The 25,825-nt window shown below is 37.1% G+C and overlaps 2 protein-coding genes across 6 annotated transcripts; one reads left to right on the top strand and one right to left on the bottom strand.

Annotated features, from left to right (window-relative positions):
• Nucleotides 1–545: 545 nt before the first annotated feature.
• Nucleotides 546–14,795, bottom strand: LOC117378528 (transmembrane protein 268). 5 transcript variants are annotated; one of them, XM_055225335.1, is made up of 11 exons: nt 14,646–14,792; nt 11,894–11,921; nt 10,932–10,982; nt 9,457–9,573; nt 8,641–8,732; nt 7,016–7,123; nt 6,497–6,649; nt 5,495–5,605; nt 5,317–5,406; nt 4,373–4,588; nt 546–2,431 (listed from the first exon to the last, which is right to left on the bottom strand). In XM_055225335.1, the coding sequence occupies exons 4-11, from the start codon at nt 9,551–9,553 to the stop codon at nt 2,264–2,266; spliced, it is 1,035 nt and encodes a 344-aa protein (XP_055081310.1). In that variant the 5' UTR covers nt 9,554–9,573; nt 10,932–10,982; nt 11,894–11,921; nt 14,646–14,792; the 3' UTR covers nt 546–2,263. The 5 variants fall into 5 exon arrangements, with proteins under 5 accessions (XP_055081310.1, XP_055081308.1, XP_055081311.1 ...); XM_055225336.1 differs by having other exon boundaries at nt 1,196–2,431; nt 11,894–11,926; nt 14,646–14,795; XM_055225333.1 differs by lacking the exon at nt 11,894–11,921 and having other exon boundaries at nt 14,646–14,795.
• A 2,962-nt stretch (nt 14,796–17,757) lies between these two features.
• On the top strand, nt 17,758–25,774 carry neu1 (neuraminidase 1). The gene is made up of 6 exons (XM_055225332.1): nt 17,758–17,981; nt 19,864–20,053; nt 21,315–21,577; nt 22,610–22,792; nt 23,419–23,638; nt 24,397–25,774. Exons 1-6 carry the CDS (start codon nt 17,916–17,918, stop codon nt 24,615–24,617), a joined length of 1,143 nt encoding a protein of 380 aa, XP_055081307.1. The 5' UTR covers nt 17,758–17,915; the 3' UTR covers nt 24,618–25,774.
• Nucleotides 25,775–25,825: the final 51 nt, after the last annotated feature.

Genomic DNA, 25,825 nt, shown 5'->3' with positions numbered 1-25,825 from the left:
TACTGTTTTGTATTCATTTTTATTGGGGATTTAGAGCATTGTGTCTTTTACTTGCAAAGCTGACGAAATTTATAGAAATTTAACATGACACCCATCTGTTCTCTGAGGCACAAGAAATCTGCTGATCTTTGAGTTATTTTCAGTTTATAAATGCATGAAATTATTATAAATTCAGAGACCGAGAAACACTTTGGACTAATCTGTACATTAGTCAGAACAAGACAAGTCAGTATGAAGTCTGTTTGTGACATATATGTAGCTGTCAATTTAACTGTAATGACCCTTAAAGTCACAATTTGTAATTAGACTGGCCTGTTGTATTCTCACATGTCACCACTAGATGGTATCTGTGTTACTTCTGTCTGTTAGTGTGCCAGTTTCGACCTGACAGAAGAAGACCAGAGAGCACAGGTGAGCCAGAACAAAGGCCAGGGGGAGGGGCCAGGTGAGAGGAAGAGGACAAGGTTTCACACCTGCGATCTACTGGTAAAGGAAATCAAACTTACACATGGTAGCTTTAAATCAGAAAAGCACACACGCATTTTCACAATGTTTATTTTTACTCTTGTTGCTTCCACATTTTTCATTTCAAACTCAAATCCCAAATCTGTCCTAATCTGGCATGCATATCTTAATTGACAGCTTTTCATTTACATTTGGCCAAGTCTAAATCAGCTTCATATTGGAGCAGTTCAGAGTCCTGTCCCGGTTCTGCTCCAGTCTGTGTGTGTCAGTGTGGTGTTTTCACAGATGTCCGTTTAACCTCCTGCTAACAGCTCGCGCTAACAGCCTGCGCTAACTGCAGAGTCAGAGATGCTTGGACCTGGTCTCTCTCTACGGGCGTCCTGGCCTCTGCCTCAAACTCCCAGCATGCCCTGGGGCTGTGACAGAGTCGGCCTGTGGTTCCTGTCAGCTGTCATCTCCACAACTGAGAGACAACGCCATGTGGTCACCAAGGAGACAGGAAATTATATGGACCTCAACAATAGCATTACGACTGTATTTTGTGAAGAAAAAGAGGGCAGGCTTCAGTAAGAAATTCAATACAATATGGCTCAAGATGTCAGTGATATCTTAATATGGCAGTGCTGTAATAACTGCCCCAGTGTGCATGAAAATCTACAGTATAATCCAATTTTTAAAACAAACAAATACTAAAAACTATATGTGGATTTCAGAATAATGAAAAATTAGGACCTTTGCCATAGCAAAAAACAATTTATAACAAAATAATATATTACATTAAGCTCAAACCTGAATATCTATCTACTGTCATCTACTGTGATGCACATATTTTAATTATCAATAATGATGTACAACAGTTTTGTTTTGTTTTGTTTTTTAACAAATAATGTAAATAAAAATGCATTGTGCAGAGATTGTTGGGTACACAGACATATAAATATTTACAGCATGGACATTTATATACATTTATGTCTGTATAAATATTTACAGCAGCGACAGCAGTAGAGCAGAGAGTCAGACACAACTGTGAACAAATACAAATGTGCAAATACAAGGATGGATTCACAAAGATCATAATGTGCACAAAAGGAAAATAGCCCTCCGTTTTCGATAAGGTAAAATATTTATCGCATTAAAATATCTATATTGTAAAGTACAGATCTCATATGTCAATCTTTTTATCTTGCATGTTTCCATAGAGATCTACCCCAATTGATACTGTGATATCGCTGGAGGTGTTCTACATGTCTGTCTGGAGTGGAATGCTCTGCAGTTACCATGGTGACACAATGCACACAATAGCAAACACTGTTTTAAAATTGTCTGACAACTAAAGAAAAAATACAATACAATACAAAAACACCAGTTTAGAGTTTAGCTAGTTACTGTCACCTTTTCAACAAAAAAGCTGACAAACAGTTGACTAATGCTAGCTAGCCTGTGTCCAAAATAAAGCTGTTTAAAGTCTAGCTTGAGTAACAGAGCGTTAGACAGAGTAGAGCCTCCAGTTAGCTTAAGACCCCAGGTGAATGTTGATGATGATCAGCTGCAAAGTATCAACAGAAAGTGATCCAGCCTGTATCAATAAACCCGAGTTAAAACTAATTTAGCAAACTCTCAAACATGGATGCACCTTTATTTAAGATATATTTTCCATTACATGAGATAATGGACAGTGGGACAGAGGAATAAAATGGAGGGTCTAAGTTACTCTGTGAAGATTTTGAAGGATTTTAACAGGATCTAGTCATAACAGCAATCAGGTATGTAACATTATTGTTCATTTGTAATCGCAATGTCACCGCAGGATCTTGGTGCGGATGTATTGACACAGACACAGGGAAGCTGTGGTGCAGTGGTTCCTCTTGGGGCGCATCCTGTAATGGGACGGTCCTGACAAGCGTTCAGACACCAGCAGCTTCATGTACAAGGCACTGTAGGTCATCAACAACTGGTGAGCTTTGACCTGGAGAGAGGGAGAGAGGGGGGTTTAAATATAATGTGATCGTAGCTACAATTAGTGATCGCTGTCTGTTTTTATCATCTTTAAAGCTGCACTGTGAGACTTTTCTGGAGCTCCCATCGGGCAACGCAGTTTTCTAACACAGAAGTCAGCGGATTTGTTTCTTTTATGGAGTCATTTTAGGTTAATATTGCGATAAAAAATGTGCAAATTGTATCGTAATGATCAACAAATGTCACACATTACAACTATAGAGCAGACACAGACTCAATATGTCTGCTTTAAACATTTCTATCTACATCGAGACAAGCAGGTGATGCCACAGGGACAAGTTACAAGTCAAATCTGTGGAAACTGAGCCATCCCTAGCAGTAAAAATGTATGTCTTCCAGGACGATAAAACCACTTGCAAGACATACAGTGTAGCATTCCTGAGAGTAACATAATGCACCTTTAATCATAAATGTAAATTATAAAACATTACTAATAAATGATAGCAATTCTATTTCATTTTTAAAACTATTTCAATTATGACACAAATGTTTTATACTTCTTCTGTAATCGAGTAGTCCTAAAATGTAATTATTATTAACTATGCAAATTCCCTCAGAGATTACAGACAGATAGATATTTGCTTGTATTGTAATTGTGTTGTGTTTTGGGCAAGACAGTGACTTTATAACTGATTGCAGTGGATTTGTATTTCGAAAGGCCGTTGGTAAAGAATAACAACCACATCCCACTTAAGCGTAGTTGCCTCTGGACAGCTGCGGCAACGGGAGAATGTCATAAAACGTTCTATATAAATCCATCTAATTTATTTTTATTTTATTCTTATAAAGCTCAAGGCATGTCTCAAGCAGTAGTTATCCCACATCTGTTCCAATATGAGCAGATGTGCAACTCAAAATTTCATGAAAAAATCCTTCTCCTCAGATGTTTGGCCCCAGCTTCAAAGTGAAATATTGAAAGCTCTGAAGGTTCATGAATATATTTGCATATTAATGAGTTTGGTCATCTGTCCAGCTCCTGATCACAGCTCGACATCTGCAGCTCGGGTCTTTAAAATACAGGGAAGAGACTAGACCAGAGGTGAAATCTTCAACTAGGGATGGGATCAAGAAGCAGCGTTGGGAAGTAAATAAATACTACTTAAAATCAAAATTGGTTTCAGACTGCACAGTAGAGAGGAAAATAAATGGTAAGTGGTCACATTTTTATATAACGCTTTTCTACCTTCAAGACACTCAAAGCGCTTTACATCAACGAACCACTCACCCATTCACGCATATTCATACACCAATACATGTAGATAGTGGGGGCAAGGTGGGTGCCCAAGGACACAATGGCAGTAATCATCTGTGGGAGCTGGAATTGCACCGCCAACCTGTGGATCAGTGGATCTAACTGCTCAACCAAAGATGTTTTTGTTCAGAGTGGGATTTTCTGTCTTTTTCTCTCTTCTGTAAATAAATACATTCCCATCACTGTCAGTAGATGAAAAGCATAAAAGTTAAAGATGCACTATGTAACTTCTTTGGTGGAGCTGTTTGTCTCCACTGAGATGTTTTTGCTTTGCCGGGAATTTTCAATATCATGGCATTAAACTAGCTTGCACTTATTTAAATGCATGTGTTTTGTTACTCAGAAATACCTCATTAAATATGCATTCTTACAGTGAACGGGGTCGCCTTTCCACAGGTCTGACCTGTAACATGACCTCGTGGCATCACCTGCTTGTCTCCGTGAAGATAGATAAGTGTAATGTCATATTGTGGAACGTTATATCTTCATGGCAGGTGGTCGAACCCTCACTAGAAAAGTTACATAGTGCGTCTTTAACACTCCTCCTGTCTCATAGCAACAGGATCTCTGGTTTAATTCCCGGGTCAGGTGGGACATAAAAAAAAATAATTCATGTATCTTTTTTGTAATAAGCCTTACCTGAGCAGACAGCCCTGTGTCCGGGACGAGGCTGAGGCTGGTGGTGGGTTGGTGCGCCCCCTTCTGGTCTGAGGTGGTACTGCTCTCTTGCTCCTCTTGCAGCAGAGGCCTGTGTTCATCTGTGTCCTGCTCCACGTCGCCCTCTTGTGGCTCTGTTTGGATCTGTGGGACTTCACTGACTAGAACTAGGTGGGACATCCTCTTCTGCAGCTTCTTCTACAAAGTAAATAAATAATTAATAACAATAATAAAAAAATTGAAAAAATTGAAAACTTAAGTTGACTGAGATAAGAGTATGCATTTAATAGTGGGAATATTCACTATGTTATATAGGAAGGTAAAAAAAAAAGCTGACAGAAGAAGACCAGAGAGCTCAGGCTTTGTTCAGGCTCAGGTGAGTCTGAACAAAGGCCAAGGGGAGGGGAGGAACAGGTTTCACATCTAATGAAAAAATCTAATGAAATGATGTATGGTAGCTTTAAAACAGTGAAAAAAAACAGGAATACACCTGTGGGAAACAATATTTGTAATAATATTTGTATTTAGCTTTATGTTCCTGCATTATTTATGTGCAATTTCAACACACTAAAAAACACTACAATTAATTACAGTTGACTACAACCACAAATGCACAGAGTAAGAAATTAAAGTTCAAATCTGTCAACTCCTCCCTTCAGACAGATAAAAGACACAGTCCACCAGCAATTTGACCAGAACTGAAGAAGCAAAATTACTTCACATCTTCAACTTTTTGTCCAGTTGACAGATTTGAATTTTTCTTACTGTGGATCAGACCTGGACGACTGAAGGATTACACAGGTACAAAAGTAAAGGATTATTCAACTACTTCTTCTATCTGTCTATGATCATGTCCATATTTACTTATTCTTTGGGATGGTACAAATATTACATCATAATCAGAATAAAAGGAGATAATCTCTCACCTGAATGTTGCGTGACTCATAATTTTGCTCCTCTAAGGTTTCAGTCAAAGCTCTCAAACAGTGCGATATGTCCCAGTAAACAAAGTACAGCTAAACAAATAACAAACACATTGACATTATTCTTACTCAAACTGTTCTTTAAAACCCCATAGTTTAATATGTGGATTATGACGTTCACCTGCAGATTACTGGTGCAGTTCTCGACCCAATCAGCCACAGCCACGAGCAGCTTGTGTTTGACCAGCCTCTCGTTCACAGCGATCAACCTCACGTCCAAATTCATGTTGATCTGACAGAAAGTAATAATTAATAAAGCATTAATAAACATGTAATTACAATGTATCAGTCATTGTATGTGCATTGTAGTTAATATGAGATTATGCAATACTGCTAAGACACAGTGTCGTCTAAATAAGGATATTAGCAACATTTTCTGTCCTTAAAGGTGCACTATGTAACTTTTCTGTTTGAAGGTCCGCCATAATGTTCGACAGTATGGCATTAAAGGTCCTTTATTATGCAAAAATTGACTATTGTGAGCTTTAAGACATGTTAAAATGTTGTTACCTCATGAAAAACATACCTGGAGTTTTGTTTTGTTTCACTCACACATTTGAGTAACTTTTTCATTATCAGTCTGTCTACATCTCTAAAGCTCAAAATGCTCTGTTTCACCTTGTGATGTCATGAAGTGGCAGTTTTCAAGTTAACAGCTACTTTTGACCTTCTGTTCTGTAGAGATAGGCTGAAATTATCTAAATGATTCTAGTGAAGGCGTATAGAGTTTAAAAACACAGTGGAGCACTTCCTGTATCACCACATGACATCACAAGGTGGAACAGAGTGTTTTCTGTTTGAGAGAAGAACTCAGCCTAAATATGTGGAGTTTGAGTTAAATGTGTGAATGAAACAAAACTTCGATTATGTTTGTGATGAGGAAACTACATTATCACAAAGATCAGACAACAGTGCAATGTGAGCCCTTTAAACTTGACAGGTTAGATCTGTGGAGAGGTGACCCATTCACAGTGAAAAAGCTAGTAATTTTAAGCAATAAAAATACCTGTTATTGAAAAATGCAAGATGGATAAAAGTTATGGCATATTGTGAAACATTTCCAGGAAACAAGCAACCCTCTGCCAGAAAAGTTACATAATGCAGCTTTAATTGTTTGTGTTACCTCTTTGTTGCTGCGGTGGAGGATGAAGATGATGGCCGTGGTGAGGAAGATGGAGACGAGGCTGACGCACAGACAGAGGACCCAGTAATCTGTGACTGTGATGTAGGAATGCAGACTGGAGAAGACCGCGCACCACAGGATGATGTACAGCACCTGAGCAGCAGACAGGGGGCGATAGAGAGTTAGGTTAAAACAATGAGACTTTGAACAGAACATAAAACAATACCATCTTTACCAAAAAACAAAACAAAACAAAAACAAAACAAACAAAAAAAACAGCCAAAATGAGTCAACAGCCAAAATGACAGGAGAAGAGAGGGCATTATGCTAGCTCAAGTAAAACATGTAGTTCCTAAAGACCTAAAAATCTGCTTTGTTTACAGGATTAGACCATTACATTTATTTTTGTATTTTCTGTATTATATGTGGTAAACCTATTTCACAGTGTGTTTAAACAACAGTGTGGGTAAATGTATAAACTCAAATAAAGTAAACACTAAGATGTGATATCAAACTCACTGGAGCCATGAAGAAATGAAACAGGGAGGAGTTAAAGGTGATGTATCTTTTGACTGAAGGAGCAGTGAGGGCCATTTTCAGAGGAGCCTCCAAATCTGACTCTGGAATCTGTGAAAAATACATTTATAATGATAAAAGTTAGTTAAATATGCAAAAAATACATTACACAGAGTTAAAGGTCAGCTCTGTAATCTTTCTGATCGGGGGTCCATAGAGATGTTGTTGTTTTTCCTGTAATGTCACATAGTTGGCTAAAAGCGTATTTATCGAGCTTGCATATGGTTACAAATGTGAAAAAGGGTCTGTAATGTAACCAAAATGTGCTCATATTGATATGTGTGTCCCTCTGAATTCAGTTCTGTACATTGTCAGTCTGGGATGGCTCATGACGATTATTTGAATCTCATTGGTTGAAGCGTCACAACAGCAGAACAAGCCAAAAAATCTAACTTTTGTTATATTCAGTTGAGAGAAAAGCACAAACATCTTCCCTCTCCACAAATGCACCCCTCTCTGACCTTCTGCATGTTTTTCCACAAACTAAATATTATTGACGCCAAAATCGGCTGAAATTCGTCTGTTGGCATTGCCATGTTTGTTTTGGGTCATTTTGGTGCTTCGCCTTTGGTTTCCACAAAAACCTCAGTGCTGCTCTGTAATTTCTCATGAATTTGTGAATTCACAAATATTGTGAGAATCCATCTTGCTGTGCAAAGTTACTGTAAATTGGTCCTGCGGTTTTAATGGTGATATAAAGTTTAATGCCAAACTGTGGAACATTCCAGGCAAAGCATCTCCATGGAGACTAGCAGTAGCAGACCCCCGGCCAAAGAAGTTATGAACCAATATGTATCAGTATCATGTATACATTTAAGTGTGTAAAACGTCTGAAGATTGACCACTTTAATCTTAAATACTTCCTCCTGTCAGGACAATAATCAAGTGTTTCATGTGAATCCAGTTCAATAGTGCACTGCATGTTAACTAAGGGTGGCATTTTATAACAAAGACAAGTATAAACCTTTCACCTCTGTTTTGAATTCTTTTATGATGACTATAACATTAAGCCAGTTTTGTTCTTGGTGCTGTGTATGCAGAAGACTTATATAACAGTAATAATATAAGCGGATATGACAGGTTTCATGTTTTTTGTAATCATTGCCTTGTTTCTTGCCATAATATCTGTGGTTAATATTTATCCTTAATATTTATAAAAATTATTTATAAAAATATTTATAAAAAGCTGAAGAAAAGTATGAAAATACAGGAAGTAGAGGTGAATTCAGAATATCTCTACCTATGTCATTGGCTCTTTCATCCAAAATGCAGCACTCTATGTACAAAGACGGCATTTTCTGACAGTTTAAACCTTCATTGAACAAAATAAAGGTGTTGTCATTTTACGTTTTATGAATCTAATCATGGTTGCTAGGTAACAGTTATGGCATTATGTGTGTCATATCTGCCGCCCGGGTCCAACCAGGAAGTAAAATTATACACTTATACAAATGATTTTCTAAAATAGATAAGATTTTAACTTGAATAATCTTAAATGATACTATATTTGGTGAAATGATTGGTCTAACACACTGTAATGTTTCCAAGTGCTAACCCTGTGAACTGACCTGAAAGCCGTTCATCTCCAGACCACTGCGGCAGAGCTCCAGGTCAAATTCAGGGTTTAAAACTCCACTCGATATCGACAAAACACACTGACCTGAAACAGACCAAACCAGAGACTATTCAGTAACAAGAGCTTAAAGGTCCTATATTACACAAAATTTACTCTTGTGAGCTTTAAGTCATGTTATAATGCAGACCTGGAGTTGTGTTTTGTTTCATTCACACACACATGTTTGAGTAACACTTTACTATTAGTCTGTCTACATCTGCAAAGCTGGAAATGCTCTGTTCCACCTTGTGATGTCATGAAGTGGTAGTTTTCAAGTTAACAAGCAAATTCTAACCTTTAGTTCAGTAGAGATTGACATTTCCAGGACTGAAATGATCTAAATGAAGTGAAGGTGTATGGAGTTTAAAACACAGAGGAGCACTTCCTGTGTTAGCACATGACATCACAAGGTGGAACAGAGTGTTTTCTATTTGAGAGAAGAACTCTGACTAAATATGCAGTGTTTGTGTGTTAAACATGTGTGAATGAAACAAAACACAACTCCAGGTCTGTTTGTGATGAAGAAACAACATTATAACATAGATCAGAAAATAACCTAATACGGGCTCTTTAAATAAACACTAACACTAACATTAGAAACATATTTTCAGGAATTAGTCAAAATTGTTGTAAAAGTAATAAAAGACCACAGAATAAGTATTTAAGTAGTCATATTATCTTGAAATACTTGTTGTTGTTTATAGTAATAAAACAATATGAAGTACCATAGACATAATGAGAGATTTCACGTATTCTAACTGTTCATTACCATTTAAATATCTTTGCGCGCCGCTGTTGGCCTGAGGTTTGATTGGTTGAACCTGGTTTTCCTCGATAACATGACCCCCTCTGTAATCGTCGGCCATCTTGCAGAGGTCACCAGACCCTGAGACAGTGGAAGAATTAGTTAAGGTAGAGTAAGAAAAAGATATTTCAGAGCTCAGGGTGGAGAGTGGTGACTATATTTTGTGACTACGAGTGAGAACGCAGGGTAGGGCTGTCAAAAAAATCGAATTGATACCCAGATACTAATCAATACACTAAGCTAGACAAAAATCAACCTTTTCTGAACAGCTAGGAATACAGATCCGAGATGGTATAAGAAACATTGGAGTTTTACAGAAGCTGCGTATTATTGTAATTATGACGAGATCATTTCAGCAAAAGTGTGTTATTTCAATCTGTACTCTAAAAGTGTAGCTCGATAAGACAAAGTGAGTGAGACAGTTCAGGATTTTACAGTTGGTCACAGTGTCCATTGCTGTGAATTAATCGTAAAAAAATACATATTGTAACATCCTACTGAATTCTAATGTTGTGAAAACAGCTGCAATACATCCAGAACGCTGCTGCTCGGGTTGTGCCGTATAAATAAACTTGCCTTGCTTTCGAAACAGTAGAATTTAAACCCAACCCTAAAGTGCATTTCACAGATTCATATATCTTTCTAATTATGACTTGGTTTGGTGGTGAATATTTAGCATAATTTTACACGAGTCAAGTGGCAGTTTGTGAAGTAAAGTAGAAAACAAAAAGTTGAAAAATACAGGAAGTAGTGAGTTCAAAACATAACTATTGAGTAATTTGGGCCTTGTTAACATTATGGTTGTTATATAAAATAAAATAGATTAGTAAGATCTTAAATGTAATGATGTGAACTATGTTTTTGTGAAATTTATAGTCTAACGTGTCATACGCACTTTAATGCTGAAAATCCTTAATCAGCTACAGACATCTGAAATAGGCATTGAAACCTCACCAACGACTCCAGTTCTCACAGATGAATGCTGTTGTTGTGTCCTTGGGCAAGACACTTAAGCCAACTCGCCCTCAGAGTCTATTTACACTAGTGTATGAATGTGTGTGTGAATGTGTGTGTGGTTCCTTGATATAAAGCATTTTGAGTGCCTTAAAGGTGGAAAAGCATTATTTTAAAAAGTGACTATTTTATCTAATCTACATTTAAAAGTGCGCACTGTTTTAACTTGTAACTCAATGTACTAATGTTAAAGTTAATAACATGTGAATACCAGTGAAATGCAGATACATAAAATACAACGAGAGACATTGATGCTCAGAGTTACTTATGTTAGTTCTTCTATTTGACTGATAGTGTTGGCAGCTTCTACCTTCACTTTGAGTTCTATATTACATTATTTTCAAACTTCCCACTTCGGCCCACAGTTGGTTCCAGTTTCACAATAATCACTTTTGATCTGAGTGTCTGTGAGTCAAAGATAAGACCTTAGGATCCCTCCGGTCGACAGCGGCCTTCCTCTGATAGAGACTTCACATCTGCAAAAACATAAGATCAACTGTAAACTGTCATTAATTTAACCGTAGTGTTTTTGAATGAAATGAAATATTAATTTGATAAGGCTTTAAAGTTTGGTGAAAGCTTATCAGCGACTGTATATGGAGTAACATATTAGACTACTGGAACTGAAGTTTTCACATTTAATATATTTATTTTGATTTTGTATTGATTCTTTGCAGTGACATCACGCTGGGGGTGTTCTGTGTAGCTCTATGGTGGAATTTTCAGCAGTCACCATGACGACACAATGCACACATTAGTAAAAACTGTCAAAAAAAAGTTTTAACATCTTTTGAAAATGCAAGAGAGAAAAAAAAGAACTTAAACTACACATTTTCAGGGGCCTGTGAGGGTTCATGGTCCTGTTTAGGTGTTTCAACAAAAAAGGTGTGAATAACTGAAAAACTGTTAGCTAATGCTAGCTAGTTTGTGACTGTTTCTCACTTGTTTAACAGCACAAATCATCTCGCCCGTTGTAGCTCCAGCTAAGTCAGCTTTTTCTGGTCAGATTGTGTTAAAACAAAGCTCAGATTAAAGTCTAACTTGAATAACAGAGCTTCAGACAGAGCAGTGCCCCGGTTAGCATCACACCCCCAGGGAACGTTGATGACATCAGCTGCAAAGTATCAATATATCGCATTATGGTAACTGATAATCCTGGTCTAATTAGCCTCCATTATGCATCTTAAAGGAGCACTATGTAACTTCTCAGGACAGAGGGATCCACAAACTTGCTTGTCTCCAGAGATTTTTTTGGTTTGCCTGCGATGTTTCACAGTGTGGCATTAAACATACATATCGTGTATTCAGTTTGAAGTGTTTTATAGCTCCAACATAATTTGATAAACATGGATTCTTATGAGCAGGGTCACCTCTACACAAACCTCACCTTTAACTTGATCTTGTAGCATCAGCTCCTTGTCTCCATGGAGATAGGTAATCACATGTATGACCAGAAAAGTTACATAATTAAAATAATGGATAATTTAACTTAACTGTAGAACCAAAAGTGGACAGACAGACATCATAGTATACTGAGCTCTGTACACTGTGTACCATCAAAAGTACAATACACCATACTTCCTCTTTAGTCTCCCCCTTTCTCCCCTTTCTCCCCTTCCTCTCTCTCTCTCTCTCTCTCTCTTACACACACACACACACACCACACACACACACACACACACACACATATACGCACATATTTTGAAGTTAAGTGTGAAAAATAATGGCGTGATGTTAGTTTGACCTATTTTCCTGTCTGTGGTTTTGTACAGAGCCTTTGCCAGTTCAGTCCATAGCCACATTCAATATGTCTATAGAAATGCATGTTTGATTAAACCAGTGTCTTTTCTAATTGCAGACTGAGTAATGTTATCAATTACAAACACCAGTTCATGCTTTGAGATGTTGCAAATCAAGGTAGCGTTTCTGCACCCAGGTTCTAATGCTAATGCTTGAGTGTTATAACTAATTTAGGGACTGACTTACTTACATTACATAACAGCTCTGTACACATCTTTAAAACAACCTCACATCTCATCTTTGCACATCTTATTTCATTTCTTGTTTGGGTTGTGAGACACTTCTCAGTATACGTTTCCTCTACCACAGCTCAAAAATCTTCAAAACAACAACTGGCAAAAAGACATGCCCCAACAATGTAGTTTCATTTCAACTTGCAGTTCAACATTTAAAACTTATCTATTTACCTATTGTGAAACTCACAGCATTCTCACATAACAGAAAGTTTATTTGTATCTATTTGTAAAACAGTCTATAAAGTTTTATGTCAAACCATAGCCAAACCACAAATGGTATGATATGATATGACTGTGCCGATTCTCACAGCTTCTGAAACTACACCAAACAAGTTCATTCACTGTTGTTTTCTCCTTGGTATTTATTACATTTTCTTAAACTCAGAGCCATGTACTTTCACACATTTAAAGGGCCTATATTATGCTTTTTTCTGATCTATGTTATAATGTTATTTCCTCATCAAAAACACACCCAGAGCTGTGTTTGAGGATGCAGAGAGCCAAACACTCCAGGATTACTCAAACATGTGTGAATGAGACAAAAAGCAGCTTGTTGTTTTTGAGGAGGTAAAAGCTTTATAACATGTCTTAAAGCTCACATGAATCAATTTTGCAGAATATAGGACCTTTAAAGATACGGTATGTAATATTCTGTATGACTCCATGGAAATAGAAAGCTAAAAATATTGCCTACATGGGAAGTTGATCCACGGAGATACTTTTATTGTCATGATCCGCACCGTCCGCTCCACGTTTCACCTCCTGTCCTGCTCCTTCCCTCCCTCACCTGCCGGAGCTGGGCTGAGCTCCTGGCTCCTCCTGCGCGCACCTGCAGCTCATCAGCGCAATTACCTCCACCTGCTGCGGAAAATAAGAGGAGCTGGGGCCAGACACTCGGCGCGAGATCGTCTGCGTGTCCTCACACTGTCTGTGCTGTCGTTGTCTGCCGGACATGTGTCTTCGCCTCCTGTCCTGTCTTGGTCTCCGGCTTGTTTCCCGTCACCTGCCCTGGCTCCCGCTTGCTGGATTACTCCTGCTCGGTCCTTCTTGTTCCCGCGCCTTGTCCTGTCGTGCTCCGGCCCTGGATGTCTCCTGCCCGCTCTGCCCTACGCCCGTCTGGTCTGCCTCCCGTTCCCTGTCCCCGTGTGTGATAAGTGTACTGTCTGAACTGTCTTCTGCACCATTGTAAATAAACACCGTAAATCTGCCCCGAGTCTGCACTCTTTGGTCCGCTACACCCACCGTTACGACATTTATTTTAGTCTATTTTTGGCTGAAACAAGACATAGTTGGGCTTTAGATTTTTAGATGTTGCATGGTACACTTTAATGCCCTAAAGGCTGTAATTACTTTTACAGACTGACTTCAGTTTCAGTTTGACTCATATGTACACACACACACACACACACACACATTCTTGACTGAAAAGACACATTTTTACTATTCTAATTCGAGACTATGATCATGAATAAGCCATGGGTTTACATTAGGTTAATATAATCTTTGGTGTAGGTCTTTAAAGGGCCCATATTATGCTATTTTCTGATCTATGTTATGTTTTTTCCTCATCAGAAACATAACCATAGTTTTGATTTGGCTCAAATGGAAAACACGAGGTAAAAGGAGCTGCTAAACTACTGCTTCGTGACATCACAAGGTGGAACAGAGCATCTTGAGCTTTGGAGATGCAGATAGACTAATAATAAAGTTATTCAAACGTGTGTATGAAACAAAACACAACTTCAGGTCTGTTTTTGAGGAGGTAACAACATTATAACATGGCCTAAAGCTCAAAACAAAAATAATTAATTTAGCATAATATAGGAATTTAAGCTCTGCTGATTTTTAAGTTGATGTTTGACAAAGAAAGCAAAAGTAATTATATATTTAGGTCAGACTAATTAATCTTAATCTTTGCCCAGGTTTTGGTCTCAATGGTGCAATGTGTAAAGTACTCCAAACATAAAGTAAGGATAAAATGTCAAAAGCCATATTTTAAAATCGTTCATTAAGGGTTTTTTTTGGCATAGTAACCAAAGACAGCACAACCACTCAAACATATAAAGCACACAAACCTGAACTCAAACCTGTTTTATTTCTTACCTGATTTGAAAGTACACATCCATTCCTTATTGCACCGTTGTTAGCAGCTTCATATTGTCTTGAGTGTAGCTGTGGTCTGTAGGTTTAGAGCGTTTTTGCTTTGCTGTTTAGGGCGTGTGACTCAGATCAGCTGTGCCTCATGACTGCACCAGGAATTCGCCTCAGCTTTACCCTAGAGAGAAGCCGTGACAGTAGGTGGAGTTGTCCACGTCAACGTTATTGTTAAAATGAAATATGCTACAAGTTCTTTCAAGGAAACGTTATGAGCACTGCCTTAAATGACAGGCCACACAAAACTGAGCAATGTGATTCTTAGAAATGCTGGCTTGTATGGTTGTTATTCTAATGTATTTTATAAGCCTACACTGTCACTTTTTAAATAAATGACTCTAATCTAACATGACTCAAGATGAAATGTGCTGAGCTGTGAATTTAAATGACTCCTTACTATGGATGTTTATTATTGCTCAAAAATACCTTGACAAACTCTACAGATCTGACCTGAAACTTGGCCTGATGGTGTCGCCCATTTGTCTCAAAGGAGGTTAGTTTAATGCCCTACTTTGGAACATTACAGGAAAAGGAAGAACATCATGGAGACAAGCGGGTGTAGCAGACCCTTCTAAAAGTAATACACCTTTAAAACACTTTAAAATGAATACTTTACTTTCTTAAAGATGACACATTTTACTCACTCGTGTGTATTTTTTCAGATGAACAGAACACATCTGGGCTTCTTCAGAAAGACGATGAACCACTATTTAAACACAGATTGTTCCTGATGTTTACATGAACAGTGACATGTGACCCAAATGTAGTATTAGTATAGTTTAACTTTTCCTCTAAATATATAAACTGGGCATGTATAGGGCAATGTTATGGAAAGATGTGTTAAGTTTTAGATTTTAATTCATAAAAATAATTCATTTCAATGTCAGTGTTTTGGTTGCCTTAATGGAGGCGTTTCTGGTTTACATTTGTCCTGATCTCTGGTCTAGTTACGTCATCTTGTCTTGTATGTTTGTCACTTTAACTAAGTCAATTGTTATGAAGTGGTACTTTGAAAACTATTTATGAAATGTGCAATATGAATGAAATATGAGAAACATTATCCTAGACTCTACAGACTTATAGTATCCTAAACTTTTGCAATGCACAGAGCCACAGAACACACATGTGCAAGACTTTGTTTGAGAGTTAAAGCTTTGGTAAATATTGAAATAGGTTAAGCTACTATTGTAAGATCAAAATGTTGTAAGCCTTATAAACAAAAAATATAGTTTCTTTTTACTTCTAAAATAGTTTGACTGCACAACACCATAATGATACATTTCACTTTCCATTTTAAGTCTAATTCAACTTCAGCCACATTGGAAATAAGCTGTTTTAAAGCATTTTTATGTTATACCTAGTCATGGGTTTCACTTTTTTGTTCTAGGTGACATTTTGAGGACTTTTCACCATTCCAAGGACCGTATTTAGTTTTAAATTGATCATTGCTGTGGTAACGGTGCTTATTTTAGTATATATTGTATTAATCCTTCACATTTTGTAAGGTACACGACAGTGAATGTGTGGTTTATGCTGTAATTCAGTCAAACGGCGCCCTCTTGTGGTCAAAGTCTATACAGGAAATTGTTACAACATTGGTATTTTGTGTTATGATGATAAGATAAAGAAAAACCTCATGTAACTCTGATCAAATATATAGATAGACTACCAGTCAAAAGTTTGGACACATGCTCTCATTCAGTGTTTTTTCCTTTATTTGTATTTCTTTTTATATGTTATATACACACAGAAGACATTAAATATATGAAGCAAGATACTGTATATGGAATTATGTAATAAAGAAAAAAGTTAAATAACTCTACAACTACATTTTTTCTGCAAGACAAAGGATAGCTACTTTGAGAATTTGAATGAGATTTGAATGAGATGGCGTGTTCAAACTATTGACTGGCAGTATAAATATCTGTAGATAGATCCTTGGGTCAAATGCAGAGTACAAATTCCTTACAAAGTACTGAACAGTCATACTGAGTACCAACTAAGAAAAATATCTGGACTTCCAGGTACAAGCAGATCTAAACGAGGTAAATGATTCCAGGACCTCGGCTAAACCAGGTCTTAAACACGACTAGATCTTATACTAACAAGATGGACAAAATGAGGAATATGAAACACTGCGTGTTTGTATGTGATGATGGACTAATTTAAACCACACCTCTGTAAACTCCCGAAACAAGAAAGCTATGTATCATATTCAAATGTGACTAGGCATGGACAGATCTAAAACTTACTATGACGAAGCATTTCTTTTACTGCAACAAAAATCAAATGTTAGTAGATAGTTTGTATATTATTAATTGTAAAATGGACATGCAGGCAAAATATAAACTACAGACAGATTATGTTTGAATAAAGGCACTCAAATGTAATACTGACCTATGACCTGTACCCCAGTTTATGTGTGGGCCCCATAGATTACAAATAACCTGGATTACACACTGCCTTAACAAAATCCTGAATTGCATCGTCTATTTATGAGTGACTTTACTGATAAAAACGACAGTTTTAAAGATCAAATTTATACATAACTTACTGATACTTTGCAGCTGGTGCCATCAACATTCCCTATTGATGCTAACTAAAGGCACTACTCTGTCAGAAACTCTATTAGACTTTAATTTAAGCTTTATTTGAACACAATCAGACGAGAAATACGACCACAGCCTCCTGAAAATGTGAATAAAACATGAGTAATAAAACAACAGCGGTCATTCAAAACTCAAGTCAGCGGTTTGCTGACTCGAGACAAGCAAATAGATCTATAGATTTAGTTATTTGTTAATAAATGTATTTAATGTAACTTAAAAGTACATTTTGTGTTACTTCACACATATATACTCACATATATATCTGACCTTTTAGTGCAACATATTCAAAGTGATGCTGTGTAAAATTATTTAAAGTTTAAAAATAGTATTTATTTTTCATTCATTCATTAAAGTATTTCTTAAAATCCCATTTTAATATCAAACCTGACGTTAAAGCGTCCACAGTCACATGACCAGGAATATTGATCATGTGACCGCCCATCTGATCACGTGACTTTCTCTGTAGTTTGAGATGGGGCAGAACTGAGGAACTGCTTTCTCGCTTTCGCTCTCTCTTTCTCTCTGTTTTATTCATTTCTCTTCCGTTATTTTCACTTTGACCCGTGTTCCTACCGCACTGTTCGTGAATGCCAGCTCCTCGCGCACAGAAATGGCTCGGCTCGTGCTCCTGACGCTGTTTTTCACCGCGGCGTGGATTTCAGGCTGTAGTTTAGAGGTAAGGTTAGAGGACTTAAGTGGAGAGATCTTTGACGTTTAACCTACCCAAAACAATCATTGTGTAGGCTAATGAATGACTGTGAACGGGCCTTCGTTTAGCTGTTTCTTATTGTTTCCTATTCGTTCAAAAGGCTGGTGTTTGGGTTTCAGTTTTAGTCTTGAATGGAGATGAAATGTTTACCATGACACCATTTGCCAATCTAATGACAAGTGCGTTAGTTTGTTTATATGCGAGACATTTCCAAGCTTTTATCTAGTTTTAGTAGTTTATCTAGCTGATTGCAAAACCAAGTGTTTGGATCTCCTTTAAATAAATAAAAAAAACATTCTGACAGGTCTTGTGTTGTGTGTGGGGTGACCAGAGTCCAGATTTACCTGGGACAGTTCCAGTTTGAGCCCTGTGTCCCCTGTTCCAGCTGATTTATCCAAAACAACCATTGACCAGTTTTAAGAAATGTCCCAGGTGTCTCTGTTTTTGACCAATTTAATCCCCTCCAGCGATAAAGAGGGAAATAAATTGTCATTTGTTTAGTTAAAATACAGAAAAACGAGCATGAAATTTAGCGTAAGCCAAAAAATGCACTGACAGAAGTCCCACAGATTATATACAGACCTACAAATATGTCAAGAATGGACAATGTTACACCTGGGTGAGTCCCATTTTTTAAATTTAGAACATGTGATCACCATTGTGTAGTGTCTTCGTTATAGCTGCAGGAGTTCACTGACAGCATCCTCTTGTAGTTAATAATTAATTATAAGTTCTATATATTTTCCTATCTACTTTGTTATTGAACCAAGACTCGCTAGTAGACATGTATAGATATGTCATGCATTTCAATAAAACATGCTGATTTCTGTAGGTAATTCAAATTTTCTTATCAATCCAATTCAAGGTCCTCTTACAAACATCTCATTGCAGTGGATTACTGTATAATATTATTTACAGTCTGTTCAAGGCTTCTTTAATCATAGAAATGAGTTTGAAAAACATGGTAGAAAACAGAACTCTCTCTCCCAACAACAATATGAAGAGCTGAATTTAACATCTAAAGTGGCATAAATCAATTAAACGAGCTAAAAGTTCAGTCACTAACCGAACCTCCTACAGCAATGATTCTCAAACTGCTGTAGTCGACTAAAGACATGTTCTGCAGATTGATTAGTTGACTTAAAAAGGGGCAAAAGCTCTCAAAACTATCATATCTGACCCTCAAACATACCAAATCTTCATCTAACTCACTCACTAGCTTCTCGTTTCTGCTGTTGTGCCATATAAATATAAATCCTTATAATCTAAATAAAACGATTAGTCCACAAATATAAATTTTGCTCAGCTAAAACACCAATGACCAGCATTAATCAACAGAACGACTACAGGCCTACAGCCCTACTTCAGTCCTGTCATAAAGTTGTGTTTGTTTTTTGTTTTATAAGAGCCTCATGTGAGATTACATTTCTATCATCTTATTGTGTCATGTGATACTGACGCTGCAGGTCTAACAGGTTAGGTCAGCCTTTATGCCAGCGTCTGGTCTTTTACTCCTGGAGATGGTATTAAACTGAAATATCAAGCTATGAGTGCACAGAGGTGTATCAGTATTACAAGCTAAAGACAATGAAAATTTGCAATCGTACAGAAAGATGAAGCCACAAATCCCACAATTCTCCGGAAGTTTGAATTGGACTTTTTACTGCAGAGATGTTTTTTCTTTTTTTCATCACCACAATTTTCACATATTTTTCTTATTATAAACAAATCAACATGGCTTTCAATTTGTGAACCTCTAGATTTAAAAGGCCCAAGCTGATCATTGACGATTAGAAACTGAATCTCGTTACATTAGTTATTTTAAACTCGTTCTGTTTTTTCTTCCCAGATCGACCCGCTGGTGTTGGAGGAGCAGTTGTTGTGGGTGAGTGGGGGCCAGGGTCAGGTGAACACGTTTAGGATCCCACTCCTTACCTTCACCCCACAGGGAAGTCTGCTGGCATTTTCCGAAGGACGAAAGAAGTCCGCGAGCGACACGGGTGCCAAGTTTATTGCCATGAGACGTTCCACGGACAGAGGTATGATAATGACTGTGTTCTACAGTATGGATGGGATAAAATCTTGTCCCACAAGATCCCGCGAGACAAAATTCCCATAATATTGTGCATACATGAGAAAAATGATCTATTATTTCATGTATTTAAAATTATTACATGTGTTTACATTTTGGATTGGACAAAAAAGGGTTAAGTGCTGGTGAGTTGCATCATTTATAGTTCTAAGAAGAAGTGCTCGAATGACAACAAAATATTTAAAAAAAAATAAAGAGAACTGATTTGCGCAATTGGTTAAACAGTCTAACCTAAAGAAAGCATTTTTAAAATAACATCATAAAAAGTGACAGCATATGTTAGAAAGTGTGTCAAAATCTCATCCATCATCCAATCTTGTCTAATAGAAAATGTATGTCATCCTATCATTATTCTACAGTGTCATTCACACCAAAGGAATTATGGGACAAAAGAGTCAAAGAACCAAAATTATTGACTGATTATTTCCAAAAAACATCAGTAAGACACAATGGAGCAGATACAATAGGTCAGTTTAAAGTTGAAAAGAACAAATCATACTAAAATCGCTATTCAAGGATAATACTATTCATCTATGTTGACACTACGCAAAACCTTGTTCCAAATAATTCACTTATTTATGACCCAAGTAAATGCGACAGATGTCTTTTCTATCATTGATCAGCCCTGAACTGGGGTCGATGACCATGTGAGGGGCGGGCGATATGTCAAAGCGTGTATTTTGTCATTTTGTAGATTTTCAAGTCTAGACCACAGGCACAAACAGGCACAGGCAGTTTTATTTAAATTATTTTACTCTGACTTGTATCTTGCTACGTTCTACATTGACATACTCGAGTCAATAGCTTTTTTCAAATTCATTCAAAATCCATTCAAAATTCTTTCAAAATTCACTCTTTCACCAGATCACAAATCTATATTTATCATATTGTAGCATTCTGGTGTAAGTAAACACGCCAAATTTCTTCTGGTTGTTTATTTTCTGAACACAAGTGCTACTGTAGGCTCTAACCAACGCCAAAGCAAGAGCAAAACAACAGCGGTCTCAACTCACTAGAGCCAGTCTCCAAAACAGACCAGAAACTGACCAATACAACCTTCACGTCAACTTGTCAGCATAGCAACCAACTGTCACACAAATATATAACATAATAAAACACAAAATATCAGTTCATTACAATATCATATCGCCCAGCCGTTGTCCATGTGTCGTTATACCCAGTAAACTCAGTCTCTCTCTCTCTTATAGGCTACACCTGGTCCCCCACAGCCTTTATAGTGGACGACGGTCAGCAGCCGGACGGTCTGAACCTTGGCTCTGTAGTGGTGGATGAGGAATTCGGGTCGATCATTCTGGTTTATTCTGTTTGTTTCCACGAGTACCAGTGCAAACCCTCCAGTACCATGATGGTGCAGAGCCTGGACGACGGGCTGAGCTGGAGCAAACCAAGAAACCTCTCCACACAGTTAGGAGTCAAAGCATTCGCACCTGGGCCGGGGTTTGGAATACAGGTAAAAACTGCATGCGTTTACCATAGATTGTATAGAGTATATATAGTCTATGGCTTTTACTGAGGATTCACTGTAGTACGCCATCTCATTAATGATTAAAAATGACTGAATCTCAACCTACAGCACAGACCTACAGGCATGGGAATAAATGATAATAAACTCCAAAGAGGGTTGTAAAAATCAGTGATGGAATGTCACAAAGTAAAAGTGGTAAAGGACTGCTCTAAAGTACAAGTTTTACGTATCTGCAATTAAGTAGATTTTACAGTGGACGCTTTTTAGGTTTACTACATTTGAGAGCAAGTATCTGTACTTTCTACTCCACTACATTTTTGTAACTGGACTGAAGAGTAAAGTTATTTTTTATTAGTGTTTGAGCCCTGCTGAAAAGTCTGAGGGTTTCTTTGTTTTTTTAACACATTCACAGTTTGAGCAAACAAAAAGCAAATCAATTTAATTGTTCTTGTTGAACAAATTCAGCACAATATCACTATATATGAAGGCTTTATAAAATCTGCGGGAATACTTTTACTTTTTACTCTTCAAGTACATGTTTAAAGGGGTAAATTCATACTTTTCACTTAAGTACCGGTAGATTTTTTTTCATGTGATACTTTTACTCAAGTATGTTTTTGCTTTTACTGAAGTAACAAAATTGAGTACTTCTTCCACTACTGGTAAAAAATAATCTAATCACCTAATACTAATTGACTCCAGATATTTGAACAGGTATTGATAGATAAATAAATAAATAAATAAATAAATAAATAAATAAATAAATAAATAGAATAAATAAATCAAACTGGACCTTTGCAGAATAGTATGTTAAAACAAAGAACAAAGAAATTGGCCATAATCATTTTAACCTGCCTCTGTCTCTTTTTAATATTAGAAGCCATTTGATTTACTGGCCTTGGAACAAATTAAAAAGCAATTGGGTCTTGACTTGATTAAATTAGATTAACTGCACATCCCTATATCAACAGTTCTTATGTCTTTTGAAAATCATGGATTATGTATTTCCCTGAACAGAAGAGGTATGAGCCAGCAAAGGGGCGTCTGGTGGTGTGTGGACATGGGACATTAGAAGGAGATGGGGTTTTCTGTATCCTTAGTGACGATCACGGAAAAAGCTGGTACAACGGAGCAGCGCTGAAGAGTATCCCATACAACCAGCCCAAGAAATCACAGGACTTCAACCCAGATGAGTGCCAGGTGCTGTTGTATCTAAAGCTGCACTATGTAACCTGTTAATCTCCATGGAGCCCAATGCAATGAGGTATATATCCTTGGGTCCATGGATTAGTCCCAGAAAATGTCTTGGATATTCTTCAGTAGTGGTAATCTGCCCCCTTATGGTTCACAGTTCTAACTGCAACAAAGGGGAAATATTACATCATATCACATGTGTTTTTTGTAACCATTTCAACTGTTATTTTTTGTCTATTTTAATAAGTTGAATCTGTCTTTATTTCTTGTTTGTTAAATGTCTCCTGATGTTTGAATTGGCCTCTCATTTAAATGGCACAGTGCCGGTGGTCAGGGTGTAATTATCTGGCCATTTAAATCCCAGATGGACGAGCTGAAAAGAACTTGCCTAAATCCTTTTTGAATTTCTTGAGTATTTAATTGCATTGCCACAAGATCTGAAGACTTTCAAACACAAACTAACATTTTTATTAAATAAAAGTCACCATAAGAGTGGACTGAGTGATATGAAAAAAAAAATGAATCTCTATTTTCATAACCTAGGTTAGTTTTAATATCCAGAATTTCCTTAGCTATTCACATGTGCCAACTTAAACCTTCTTTCTCTCTCTTTTTTTCTCCCTTTGTTTCAGCCTCTGGAGTTGTCTGATGGTTCTATTGTGATAAATGTGAGAAACCAGAACAACTACCACTGTAAGTGCCGTGTGATCGTCCATAGTTACGATGGGGGTCTGACTCTGCCCATTGACTACGTGCGGTTTGACTATGAGCTCATTGACCCGGTGGTGGCCGCTGGGGCTCTGGAGAAGGACGAAGTCATCTACTTCACCAATCCACTCAACCAAGTCCACAGTAAGAGGGATAGACGCAGGGCTGGGCAAAGATAATGGAAACTCAATGAAAATAAAATCTAATTGAACACCTGTGGGTCTGTTAAAGGTGCGCTACATCACTTTTCTATGGGGCTTGATCTGTCACCATGTTGTTATATGCTTTGCCTAAATGTTATACAATATGGCATTAAACTTGTCAATTGCTTGTCTTCATAGAGATAGATTTAATGTCATACTGTGAAAACATTCCATGCAAAACAATAACATAGGTTTAGACACCCAGTGAGATCATTTAGCATGGAACTGTGATTTGCATCAAAGTGAATAGTTATGCCACTAAATTTACATACATTTTACACCAAGTAGTAGCAGAACAAAATCAGGACTAGACCAGAACTTAACCAAGTCTACTTCAGGACTAAACTGGGCTCAAACCAGGACCAAACCATGTCAATTGTGAACTCAAAGTGATCTAAATGACCAAAACCTTGGTTTAACTTTGAACTAAATTATATGGACTAGAGTGACAGAATCCAGACTTTAGGACTAAATTATAGACCTAAACACTAACTAGACTACGACCAGTTAGAGGTTTACACATCAATGTAATCCTCAACCAGTGTGTAGGACTAAAATAAGTCCTTCACAAATAAATAAAAGCATGAACCCAATCTACATTATCAACTTTGTCTGCTCTACTTTTATTTTCTGTAATTGCAAATCAATTTACTTTTACATTTTATCTACCGTAATTGTCTGTCTTTGCTCTTTCTCTAGGAGTTAACCTCACTTTGCGCTGGTCATTGGATCATGGTAAATCGTGGGAGAAAAAAGCAGTCCAGATTTGGCCCGGGCCCAGTGCCTACTCCTGCCTCACATCTCTGAAAAGCGGATCGGGCGAAGATCGTAGATACATTTATGTCATCTATGAAAAGGGCCACAAAAATTATGACGAGACTGTGTCATTTGTCAAGATTCACCTTTACGGAGGTTTATAGAGGTAAGAACTTAATATTAAAGGTGCATTATGTCATTTTTCTGTTAGAGAGTCTTTACATGTCTTTGCCTAGAAGGTTTCATAGTATGGTATTAAAGTTGTCCATCTCCATGGACACAAGCAGGTGATCTGGCCAACTAACGCTTCACAGTAACAATGCATGTGCTTCAAAATAAAGTTTAATGCTATATAGTGGAACATTCCAGGCAAATCAATATCATCTCCAATGAGACAAGCAGGTAGCGGACCCCCTACCAGAAAAGTGCACCATTAAAAACAACATTAAAGGAAGCTCAACAGCTGACTATGCAGCACTGAATAAAAGACTGTTGCAAATTACATTCCGGATGACCATTCCAGCCAAACTGCTTGAGTGACTAGAGCAGCCTGCTATTATTCTATTATTTGCAGGTCTACTGGTCTTTATTTTTTGCTGGACTAACAGGAAGAACATTTAGTTTTTCATATTGTACCGGAAAAAAATAAAGCTCAAGAAAGTTTTTCAGTGGTCTGTTTTATTCTGGAGTTGTTTAACATTTATGCATGTTTTTAATGCATTTAGTCTTTCTTTCTTAGAGTCCAGTCGGGAAATGACAAAGAGGAAGAGATTGTTTATTCGCACTATTTTCTCAGGAACAAAAGGGACTTTTATGTAAATTGTTTTGTTGATTCAAAGATTGAATTGTGTCTTGATTCAAGCTTTTTCTGTTTATTTTATTGTGTGAAAATAGTTTTATAGTCTGATTTATTGTCTTCAAATGTGAGGCAAAATGATGTGTCTTGTGATTTGTACAGCTGTAATTATGGTTGTCTGTTTTGGCCATTCAAAAAGTGTACTTAAAAAAAAATCTTATGGAAATTAAAAGTTAGGTTTTTCTTTTGTTTAGAAACAGCTTGAAGGTTTGATTGTGAGTTTGGTAAGTGTGGATGTGCCATCATTATTTTGAGAACCTTGTAAATGTACTGTAAATGTTATAATACTGTACATTATACAGTAAACTTTTATAAAATGGACATTATCTGATTTATGAATATCAGAATTGAAACGAATAATCCATTGTGTACAAAGATCTGATTAACCCACACATTATATGTAAAAGTAAATGCAGCAATCTTCTCAAATAAACCACTTCACAGTGTACTGTGTCTGAGTGGACATAACTGTTGAATTATTTTTTTGTAATTTTCATCTATAGGCTATTAACTTCT

Source organism: Periophthalmus magnuspinnatus, chromosome 11, assembly GCF_009829125.3.
Source record: "Periophthalmus magnuspinnatus isolate fPerMag1 chromosome 11, fPerMag1.2.pri, whole genome shotgun sequence".
Taxonomy (NCBI): Eukaryota; Metazoa; Chordata; class Actinopteri; order Gobiiformes; family Gobiidae; genus Periophthalmus; species Periophthalmus magnuspinnatus.
This window is presented reverse-complemented; position numbering and strand designations above follow the sequence as displayed.